General features: G+C 41.1%; 1 protein-coding gene across 1 annotated transcript in view; it reads left to right on the top strand.

Annotated features, from left to right (window-relative positions):
• LOC141085942 (multidrug and toxin extrusion protein 1-like) overlaps positions 1-12,141 on the top strand; it is a 159,634-nt gene that overhangs the window by 87,012 nt on the left and 60,481 nt on the right. The window contains exons 7-8 of the mRNA XM_073571613.1: positions 521-618; positions 4,516-4,613. Coding sequence (XP_073427714.1) covers positions 521-618; positions 4,516-4,613 — 196 coding nt within the window. The remainder of the gene's footprint in view (positions 1-520; positions 619-4,515; positions 4,614-12,141) is intronic.

Raw genomic sequence — 12,141 nt, 5'->3', positions numbered from 1 at the left:
GGAGGAATGGGCCAACATACCAACCAACAGTGTGTGCCAACCTTGTGAAGACTTACAGAAAACGTTTGCCCTCAGTCATTGCCAACAAAGGATAAATAGCAAAATATTGAGATGAACTTTTGTTAATGACCAAATATTTTCCACCTTAATTTGCAAAATAAATCTTGCCAAATCAGGCAAGGTGATTTTCTGGATTTGTTTTCTCATTTTGACTCTCATAGTTGTGGTCTACCTATGATGTCAATTACAGGCCTCTCTCATCTTTTGAAGTGGGAGAACGTGCACAATTGGTGGCTGACCGAATACTTTTTTTCCCCACTGTAGATCTGACACTAATTTACCTTTTTAGCAGTCAATCAACTAATTTTAAACCCATGGTACGCTAGGCAGCCACTTGCCTGGGGTATTCAATTACATGACCTATTTCCCATTCTAGACCTGCTTGTATGTGGTAAAGTAAGTAGTAAATATGTGAAATGTAAAATTAATATAAAAACATTTTTCATATTTTGTTTTTCAGGGAATTGTTAAAACACAGATCATAACCACCATTATATCAAATGTCATAAATGCACTAGTGAATTATATATTTCTTTTTAAACTTGAACTTGGAGTCATGTAAGTTTAATTAATGTCCCTTTAAATAATGTATTTATTTTACTTACTTATATTGAGCCATCATTTCATATCATTATGCAGACACTATCAAATGATGGTGTAACACATACTTGTTAATGGGTCTGCCTGGTCTTCTGTTTACAAACACATACATTGGCTTTGCTGGCCTTTCTTGCTACTGAAGCCCCGTAGACATCACATGGGTATTATAAACAATTCCTGCTTTGAAACTTAGCACTTTTTATTTATTGCTTACAAATAATTTTTGATTCATTTTCTTCTTATTCAAAGTAAAATTGTATTCAATTAAAATATACACTAACACTATTGTTTGGTTATTTTGTCACATTTGTTTTTACTAATTACTAGAGTTAGTACATCTAGCTATTATGGGTTTTTGGGCAGATCTGGACAGTGTTTATGGCTTTTGAGATTCACATACCATGCCTTACTAGAAGAACTGTCTGGGGATAACTGAAAGGTTAGGTGTCAAATTCATTTAAAGGCCCCATCACACTAAGCAATATCGCTAAAACGTCACTGGTTTTTGTGACATTATAGCGATATTGCTAGCGATATCGCTATGTGTGATACTTACCTCCGACCGGCTCCCCCGCTGGTTATCGCTGATCGCGCGAGAACGGCCTGGGCCGTTTCTCGTTGTCAGCTTTCTGCTGGGCTTCCTGCTGTGGAGACGAGCGACGTGTGGACGCGGGCGGGAGGACGTCAGGATCGCCTCGTCTGACAGGTAAGTAGCGACCCCCGACCGCTGCTATGTCGCTGGTGAGATCTGCCTGTGTGGCAGCTCACTAGCGACCACTTAGCGATGCACCACCGATCCATATCGTTGTCGGGATCGCTGGTGCATCACTAAGTGTGACAGTACCTTAAGACTTTAAAGAGCCAGTTCATTAAGACTGGTGTTGGACATGTCAGTCTTAATGAAGGGCTCCCTGGAGTATGTTGCTCTGAATTCATTAAGAAGTGAGCGCCACTTAATGAGTTTGGAACATCTTCTCTGTGATGTGCACCTCTGTGCTTCTCACCGGAAGTGTGTAGGCACAAAACGCAAGCATTTTTAATTAATTTGAAGGGTGCAAATAGTCATGCCCCATCTCAGCTTATCCCAAGCTCAGCTCATATTTTGCGGAGCTACTTAAGGTTATGTGCACACATTGAGTATTTGCTTGCAGACATTTTTGCAAGGTTTCTGCATCTCTTGGCAGGTAAAACACTGCGGCAAAAACGTGCGTTTTTGTATATGTTTTTGTATGCGTTTTTACATGCAGTTTTTACAACACTGAACCCTTTTTTTGAGTTAAAGACATTGAAAAAAAGTTTTGTGATGTAATTTCTTGGTTCAACACCATCTTATTCATGGTGATGCAGTCTTGCACCAGGGTAATGGGATTAGGGCTTGGTGTCAACTGTCATTGACACCTAGCCTTAGGCTTAGTAATAAAAAGGTGTCAGCTCGACACCCTCATTACTAGTAAGACACAGCAGATACTAAAATTAAAGTAATAAATATTATGAATGATATCAATACCTCTTATCACAATTATATATCCGCTTGAAATTTGAATGGCAGACCATTTGGTAGTAACACAAAAGAGTGTAAAAATCCGTACTGATGGAGAAATCTCTTTAAAAATCATATATAAAATGCATATAAGATTGGGACTAAATATAGTTTAAATAAAAACCTTTATTATTAGTAGGTAGTACATAGCACAGTACAAATTAAAAACACGCATCTTAGTGCATAAAAATCAAATGAAGGCCCAACACATATATATCTCCCAATAGGTACAGTCTATTCATAAGGAATATATATCTCAATAGTTTAGCAGTGAAAAAAGCCAATACAGGATATTATATAAAAAAATGTATCCATATAGGTGTATCCATATAGGTAAATGACTCACTCTGTATAAAAACACAGACACCCAGAATAAAGTCCTTTATTTGAAATAATGACACAAACTCCTTTAATAAATCTTAATTTAACCACACTCACTGAACGCCCATTCGACCAAAGCCTAAGGCTAGTTTCACACTAGCGCTTGGCAGAGCTACGGAGGGCCGCATAGTTCCTCCATTAAGCCCCGCCCACTGCCGAACCTGCGTCGTTTTGACACTGCGTCGACCGCAGCAAAATGCAACATGTTGCATTTGGCGCCGTGTCAAAACGACGCATGCGCAGGCATCCGCATACATTTGCATGGCCTGCGTACCCAATGTTAAAGATAGGGTATGCAGGAGGCATGCCAACGTAGGCAGAGCTGAAGGAAGAGGTGTGGCAGTGGGTGAGGCTTAACGGAGGAACTACGCAGCCCTACGCCGCTCTGCCGAACGCTAGTGTGAAACTAGCCAAAGTCTCCTGCAGCAAAAATAATATAATAAACTACAATATTCCTCATATGTCCACAGAGAAGATAATCCATAATGCCCCACGACGATCCTGATCACTTTAAGAGCAGTCACTGATGTGACTGCTCTCAAAGACAGTCACTTCCGCAGTGTATCACTGAGCTGCCGTGAGAAAGTTCTCACACAGTGGTGCTGATCAGCTGATGAACTCCGATGAACTTTTTCATGGCAGCTCAGTGATACACTGCGGGAGCGAATACCTCCTGTCAGTGTATCGCCGGCATCCGGATTGAGTAGTCACATCTCCCGATATAACTGTTCTACACATGAGATTGCCATTGGACACTCGGGATTAAATGGACTATGGTGGACAAGTGACTATATGTTGGTTTGTTATTTGACATTTTTTCTAAGAGATGAGGGCATTTGGGATTTGGTGTTAAGTCAGTATAATGGGTTTTTATTTTTGTTTGAATATGTATGTAATTATGTTACTTTTTTTATTTAAATGTGAGCACAGGTGCCGGCTGTTGGGACTACATCTCCCATCAGTGGCTCCTGCTGTCACTGTTATCCGTGACAGGAGACATTTCCTGATGGGAGGAGTACTCTCATCCGCCCACGCCTGCTGACCTGCAGTTAGCTTTTTACTGTAGGTCACTGCTACAGGTCACAGTCACAGCTGCGGGGTCACGCTGACATCTGACAGCATGACCCCACAGTGCTCTGACCGACGTAGCGTTATCGCCGATCGCCGATAAGAACCTCTGCACCGGTGTTTCCTATGCTGTCACCATAGGAAGCCGGTAAAACGCCATAAAAAACTCAGCAAATCCGCAAACATTTTTTATACCTGCGTTTTTGCTGCGGATTTGACTAATTGAAGTCATTGGGTTAAAAACACTGCAGAAACGCACCAAAAAAATGCAGAAAAAAATGCACTGCAAATACTCAAGGAAAATTACTGAGCATGTGCACAACACTTCAGAATTGTCATTCAATAAGCTTGCATAAGGATTCCATAGCGTTTTTGGCCCATTTCCGGATGGAAAACATGCTGCGAAAGCACATTAAAAATGCACTGTGTGCACACAGCCTCTAAAGCTTAAAACTGGTGTGAAAACACTAAGTGTTGCAACATTTTTCCACAACTCTGAATTGCGCAAAAATGTTGTGACTTTTCAAAGTCTTTTATGTCAGTTTTTTGATGAATCTGCCCCCTAATTACCAAAATCCATAACATCAACTTAAAAGAACACTAATTAAAAAAGCACAGATTAATCTTAAGGTGTACCATCCAGAGAAAAAAATATCATTTTTGGATTATTCAGGATGTAGCATGTAACTTGGGTGCTGGGGTGGCACCCACAAACCACTTTCCCAGGGTATTGAATAACATGACTACTGCAGTAATCTGATTTATTTTTTGTCAGGGTTATAGAAAAGCCTAGCTATAACTCCATATGTTCATAAAGTGGTATTTTATTCTTTTTAAGAAAATAATCTATTCATTTATTTTTACAGAGGATCAGCATGGGCTAACACTATTGCTCAGTTTTCTCAAGCTATCATTTTATTTCTGTATATTCGTATCAAGAAACTTCATATAAATACGTGGGGAGGTACTGTGGCTTTTTAAAGCTTTCTGATGAAATACTACATTCAGTAAATATGAAATAAATTCACTTATTCCTAAATGTTTGCACAGGAACATCCCTGTGAATGTCATCTGAATAAGTATTATTATTGGAGTTTAAAAACACAACACATTTGTACAGAATGTAATAAATTAATGTATATAATATATTAGCATTACAGTATTTTTAATTTTTTGACAATATTAATAAACCTCCTCCAATTCTCTGAAGCTTACACCTATTTTGGGAATTATTAGTTGATGGTGAAACAGAGAGGACTATTTAATATTTCGGCAATACACCAGTGGAAGTGCTAGTTCAACAAGACTTTTTAATCTGTTTCACTTATGATGTCTTTCTCTTGAAGTTCCTGTGGAGTTGACCATATGGCTCCACCAGTCACTTGCAGGGGTGGTGTTGGTCTCTGCTCACTCGTTCTCTCATTACAATGTGCACTGACAGTGCGCTCTCTTGACAGCTCATCACTTCTCATCAGAGCCGGCGAGAGAGCGCATTGTCTCTGTATAGTGAGAAGAATACTGCACAGTGACAAAATCCTTCTGAGCATCCATTGAAACTGATAACTGATATATGCTCAGTAAAGCAGGGATTAGCCCAACACCTGAAAGTGAGGTTACTGATGAATAGAGATGGACGAACACGAACAGTGTTAGGCACGGACCCCAAACACGGACTTCTCCATGAAGTCCAGGTTACTGCTCTGATTTAGCACCCTAAACATTGGGTGCTTTCCATGCTGTCATCTGTATGACAGCGTGACAAACACCAGTGACTCTGATCAGATGATAGTGTGAGCCAGCAGCTGTGACAAGTGGTAAAAAGATTACCATCAGTCACATGTGTCGGCTGATGAGAGAGTACTACTCCTATTATCCTATGTCTGCCGTCGCTAATAACAGCAAGAGCAGGCATCGCTGATGAAAGTATTCATCAGCCAGCACCTGTGCTAAAAATAAATAATATAAAAAAAGATATGTGGTCTCTTCTACTTTTGATAACCAGTGCAGGCAAAACTGACAGCTGCGGGCTGCAACCCTCTGCTGTCAGCTTTATCATGGCTGATTATCAAGAATAGAGGGGTTCTATTAAAAAACATGTGGGATCCCCCCCAATTTTTTACAATCCGCCAAGCGAAACAAAGCAAACAGCTGGAGGCTGGTATTCTCAAACTTGTATGGTGCAGTGGATATTGGCCCACCCAACCTAAAAATAACAGTCTGCAGCTGCCCCAGAAGAGGCACATCTGTTATATGCACCAATTCTGGCACTTTGCACTTTGCCCTGCTCTTCCCACTCGTCTTGGTGCAATGGCAAGTGGGATAATGGTTGAGGAGTTGATGTCATCTGTTTTATGGCCGCTGACATCAATCCCACAGGTTAGTAATGGGGAATAAAATTCTTTAATTGAAAGAAAGACACAGACTCCTTTATTTGAAGTAAAAAAATCACCGTTACACTCACCTTAAGCCTAATCTACCAATGCCCATGTCATCTGTAAAAAACAGAAAATAGTAAGCAACCTTATCACTCACCTGTCCCCGACGTAAAGACAATCCTCCGATGCCCATGTCCCCCAGAAAAGAAAAAAATAATAAACAACCCTATCACTCACCTATCCAAAGTGAAGATTAGCAATACTGTCCCACAATGTAATTCCTCTCTGCGCTATGTGGTTTACAACCTGAATGGTGTCATAATGTGACCATCCAGGCTGAAAACCAGGACTCAATGAGGTGTTATGAGTGCAGCTTCAGTGGTGACATCACAGAGGTAACCACTGGTCACTGAAGGTACGTTCCCAGTCTCTCTTCATTGTGCGTCGGAATGACGAACTGTGGTGACCTCAGTGAGATCACTGTGAGCACTGTGAGCAGTTTCTCATGGTGCTCGTGGTGATCTCATTGAGGTCACAGCAGTTTATTGTCCTAGCGCACAGTGAAATGACAGTGTGAATGCACCTTCAGAAACTGATGGTTAACTCTATGATGTCACCGCTCATCACTGAGGCTGTGCTCAGAGCACTTCATTGTGTCCTGATTTTCAGTCTGGATCATCAAATCATGACATCGTTCAACTTGCAAACCAGATATCACAGAGATAGATTATGGCGTGGGACAGTATTGCTAACCTTCACATCAGACAGGCAAGGGATATGGTTATTTGTTATTTTTTTATTTTTTCTTTTACAGGGGACAAAGGCTTCAATAGATTAGGCGTAAGGTGAGTATAATTGCTATTTATTATTTTTTGTCTTTTACAGGGAACAAGGGCTTTAATGGATTAGTATAAATGCCTCTCCATTACTAACTCCTTGGCTTGATGTCACCTGACAATACGAAGGTGACATCAATCCCATAAATATTACTCCTCTTGCCACCACCACAGGGCAAATGGAAGTGTGAGGCTAAGCACCAGATTTGACACATCTTATTGATGCGCCATTTCTGAGGTGGCTGAGGGCTTATGTTCTTCACCTGTTAGAAGGACCAATTTCACTGGCCACTTGCCTGGATATTAATTTCAATCCACAGCTGTTTATTTAGCCTTTGCTGGTTTGAAGTTATGGGGGGACCCTACATTATATTTCTGGGGTCCACCCGTAAAGTAACCAGTAAAGGCTAACCAAACAGCTGTGAGCTGATATTAATAGTAATATCAGCCCTCATCTGTTGGGTTTCCCTCTGATGCTTATGAAAATTACGAGGGACCCCCTCTTGTTTTTTTTTTCATTTGTCTTTTAATTTATTAACATCAAACCCAAGGGTAAGTAATTGAGAGGTGTCTAAAGGATACCCCCATTACTAACCCCAGAGTAAATTTGGAAATAAACATATTGCAAGAATAAATATCCTTTATTTGAAATAAAAAAGCACCCTGTTTTACACATTTATTTAAAAATAAACAATTCTATACTCCCCTTACATGTAATCCATTGAAGGCCTTGTCCCCTGTAAAAGAAAAGAAAAATAAACAACCGTATTCCTCACCTGTACAACGTGAAGATAAAAGATAATACATACTGTCCCACAATAATTCGGATGATTTGGATAGCAGTTACATCAGTGATGCGACTGCTATCCCCACCAGCCGGAAAACATTGACACAGGAGCTTAATTGCTCCTCTAGTGTCTAGCGCTGAACTGCCATGAGAACATTCACTGGAATTCAAGCCTAATGAACCCCGGTGACATTACTTATGGCATCACTTGTTGTGAGAATGTTCTAATGTAGCGAGTGGTGCCTTAAGTGGGGTCACCAGGGTTCAGCTATGAACTCCAGTGAACTTTTTCACAGGAGCTCAGTGCTAGACACTGGAGGAGTTATTTGCGCTCCTGTCAGTGTGTTCCAGCTGGAGGGAAGAGCAGTTGCTGATGTGATTGCTCTCCAAATCATCAGAATCTTTGTGGGACAGTATGGATTATCTTCACATCGGACAGGTGAGGGATATGGTTGTTTGGTTTTGTTTCTTATTTCCAGGGGATATCAGCATCAATGCATTAGGCGTAATGTGAGAATCATGATTGTTTATTATTTTATGTCTTTTACAGGTGACAAGGGGTTCAATGAATAGGCATAAATAAAGGAGTCCCTGTCTTTCTATGAAACAAAGGATTGTATTCTGACTGTCTTTTTTACAACTTAACTATGGGGTTAGTAATAGGGGCATCTTATAGATGTCTCTCCATTACTAACTTGTGGGCTTGATATCAGCTGCCATTAACTCCTTTCTGTCATGTGACGTACTATCCCGTCCATGTGCCCTGGGACTTAATTCCCAGGGACGAGATAGTACGCAACATCGATCAGCGGCGCCCACGTGGTGAGCGCCGCTGATCGCGGCCGGGTGTCAGCTGACTATCACAGCTGACACCCAGCACAATGTGTCAGGGGAGGTCACGGACCACCCCCGACACGTTAGCTCCTTGCACACCGCGATCAAACACGATCGCGGTGTACCGGGGGGGTTAAAGGGAAGCATCGGCAGGGAGGGGGCTCCCTCCGTGCTTCCCTGAGCCCCCCCACAGCAGCGCAATGTGCAGCGCTGCTGCAGGGGGCTCCATCCTTGCAGGTCCCCAAATCCAAGATGGCGACGGGGACCTTCGGGGGCCTGCAGGGAGCTGGCTTCCTCATGCCTGCAAAGCGCAGGCAAGGAGGAAGCCTTGTGCAGTGCCTGTGACAGATCGCTGATCTGTCACAGGACAGTGATGTCCCACCTGGGACAATGTAATAAAGTTAAAAAAAAGTGTAAAAATAATTTTAAAAAAAATTGCTAAATAAAAAAAAAATATATATATATTCCCTAATAAATTCATTTTTTGGAAATAAAAAAACCCAAAACAATAAAAGTACACATATTTGGTATCGTCGTGTCCGTAACGACCCGCCCTATAAAACTGTCCCATTAGTTAACCCCTTTAGCGAACCCCTTAAAAAATAAAAATAAAAAACGAAGCAAAAAATAATGATTTATTATCATACCGCCGAACAAAAAGTGCAATAACGCGCGATCAAAAAGATGCATATAAATATGCATGGTACCACTAAAAATGTCATCTTGTCACGCAAAAAACGAGCTGCCATACAGCATCATCAGTGAAAAAATAAAAAAGTTATAGCTCGCAGAATAAAGCGATGCAAAAATAATTATTTTTTATATAAAATTGTTTTCATTGCATAAAAGCGTCAAAGCATAAAAAAAGACCTAAATGAGGTATCACTGTAACCGTACTGACCCGAAGAATAAAAGGGCTTTATCAATTTTACCGCACGCGGAACGGTGTAAACGCACCCCCCAAAAGAAATTCATGAAACGCTGGTTTTTGTTCATTCTGCGTCCCAAAAATCGGAATAAAAAGCGATCAAAAGATGTCACATGCCCAATCCTGATACCAATAAAAGCGTCAACTCGTCCCGCAAAAAATAAGACCTCACATGACTCGGTGGGTCAAAATATGGAAAAATTATAGCTCTCAATATGTGGTGATGCAAAAACTATTTTTACAATAAAAAGCGTCTTTTAGTGTGTGACAGCTGCCAAATTTAAAAACCGCCATAAATAGTAAATCAAACCCCCCGTTATCACCCCCTTAGTTAGGGAAAAATAATAAAATTAAAAAAAGTATTTATTTCCATTTTCCCATTAGGGTTAAGGCTAGGGTTAGGGCTAGGGTTAGGGCTGAGATTAGGGTTAGGGGTGTGTTGGGGTTAGGGTTGAAGTTAGAATTGGGGAGTTTCCACTGTTTGGGCACATCAGGTGCTCTCCAAATGTAACATGGCGTCTGATCTCAATTCCAGCCAATTCTGCGCTGAAAAAGTCAAATGGTGCTCCTTCCCTTCCAAGCTCTGCCATGCGCCCAAACAGTGTTTTACCCTCACATATGGGGTATCAGCTTACTCAGGACAAATTGCAAAACAACTTTTGGGGTCCAATTTCTCCTGTTACCCTTAGGAAAATAAAAAATTGGGGGCAAAAATATCATTTTTGTGGAAAAAAAATGATTTTTTTTATTTTCACGCCCGGCCGTTATAAACTTCTGTGAAGCACTTGGGGGTTCAAAGTGCTCACCACACATCTAGGTAAGTTCCGTGGGGGGTCTAGTTTCCAAAATGGGGTCACTTGTGGGGAATTTCAATAGTTTAGGTACATCAGAGGCTCTCCAAACACACATGACACCCGCAGAACATTCCATCAAAGTCTGCATTCCAAAACATCACTACTTCCCTTCCGAGCCCCCGACGTGTGCCCATACAGTAGTTTTCTCCCAGATATGAGGTATCAGCGTACTCAGGACAAATTGGACAACAACTTTTGCGGTCCAATATCTCCTGTTACCCTTGGGAAAATAAAAAAATTGGGGACTAAATGATCATGTTTGTGGAAAAAATACGATTTTTTTATTTTTATGCCCGGGCATTATAAACTTCTGTGAAGCCCTTGGGGGTTCAAAGTGCTCACCACACATCTAGATAAGTTCCTTAGGGGGTCTAGTTTCCAAAATGGGGCCACTTGTGGGGTGTTTCCACTGTTTAGGTACATCAGGGGCTCTCCAAAAGCAACATGACACCCGCAGACCATTCCATCAAAGTCTGCATTCCAAAACGTCACTACTTCCCTTCCGAGCCCCGACGTGTGCCCATACAGTAGTTTTTGCCCACCTATGGGGTATCAGCGTACTCAGGACCAATTAGACAACAACTTTTGGGGTCCAATTTCTCCTGGTACCCTTGGGAAAATAAAAAAATTGGTGACTAAAAGATCATGTTTGTGGAAAAAATACGATTTTTTTATTTTCACACCCGGGCGTTATAAACTTCTGTGAAGCACTGGGGGGATCAAAGTGCTCACCACATATCTAGATAAGTTCCTTGGGGGGTCTAGTTTCCAAAATGGTGTAATTTGTGGGGGGTTTTCACTGTTTTGGTACATCAGGGGCTCTCCAAACGTGACATGGCGTCCGATCTGAATTCTAGCCAATTTTGCATTGAAAAAGTCAAACGGCACTCCTTCCCTTCTGAGCTCTGCCATGCGCCGAAACAGTGGCTCCCCCCCAACATATCAGGTATCAGCGTACTCAGGACAAACTGCACAATAACTCTTGCAGTCCAACTTCTCCTGTTACCCTTGGTAAAATAAAAAAAATTGAACCTGAAGTATTTTTTTTGTGAAAAAAAGTTAAATGTTCATTTTTTTTTTTAAATATTCAAAAAATTCCTGTGAAGCACCTGAAGGGTTAATAAACTTCTTGAATGTGGTGTTGAGCACCTTAAGGGGTGCAGTTTTTAGAATGGTGTCACTTTTGGGTATTTTCTATCATATAGACCCCTCAAAGTGGCTTCAAATGTGATGTGGTCCGTAAAAATAAAATGGTGCTGCAAAAATGAGCGCTGGTCAACTTTTAACCCTTATAACTTCCTAAGAAAAAAAAATTTGGGTTCCAAAATTTTGCTGTTGTAAAGTAAACATGTGGGAAATGTTACTTAATAAGTTTTTTGTGTGCCGTATCTCTGTGATTTAAGGGCATAAAAATTCAAAGTTGGAAAATTGCAAAATTTTCAAAATTTTAGCCAAATTTCCATTTTTTTCACAAATAAACGCAAGTTATATGAATTAAATTTTACCACTAGCATGAAGTACAATATGTCACGGGAAAACAATGTCAGAATCACCAGGATCCATGGAAGCGTTTCAGAGTTATTACCTCATAAAGGGACAGTGGTCAGAATTGTAAAAATTGGCCCGGTCATGAATGTGCAAACCACCCTTTGGGGTTAAGGGGTTAAACAGCTGACATCAACCCCTCAACCATTACCCTACCTGCCAGTGCATCAGGGCAAGTGGAAAGAGTCGGGCAAAGCACCAAAATTGGCGCATCTGACAGATGCGCCTTTTCTGGGGTGGCTGAGGGCTGCTATTTTTAGACAGGGGGAAGTATCCATGGTCTCTTACCAGCCTGAGAATACCAGCCCTGCGCTGTCTGCTTTACCTTGGCTG

The sequence above is a fragment of the Dendrobates tinctorius genome, unplaced genomic scaffold (assembly GCF_039654945.1).
Source record: "Dendrobates tinctorius isolate UK_male_01 unplaced genomic scaffold, ASM3965494v1 ptg000007l, whole genome shotgun sequence".
Taxonomy (NCBI): Eukaryota; Metazoa; Chordata; class Amphibia; order Anura; family Dendrobatidae; genus Dendrobates; species Dendrobates tinctorius.
Note: the sequence above shows the minus strand (reverse complement) of the source record. Positions and strands in the feature narration are given on the sequence as shown.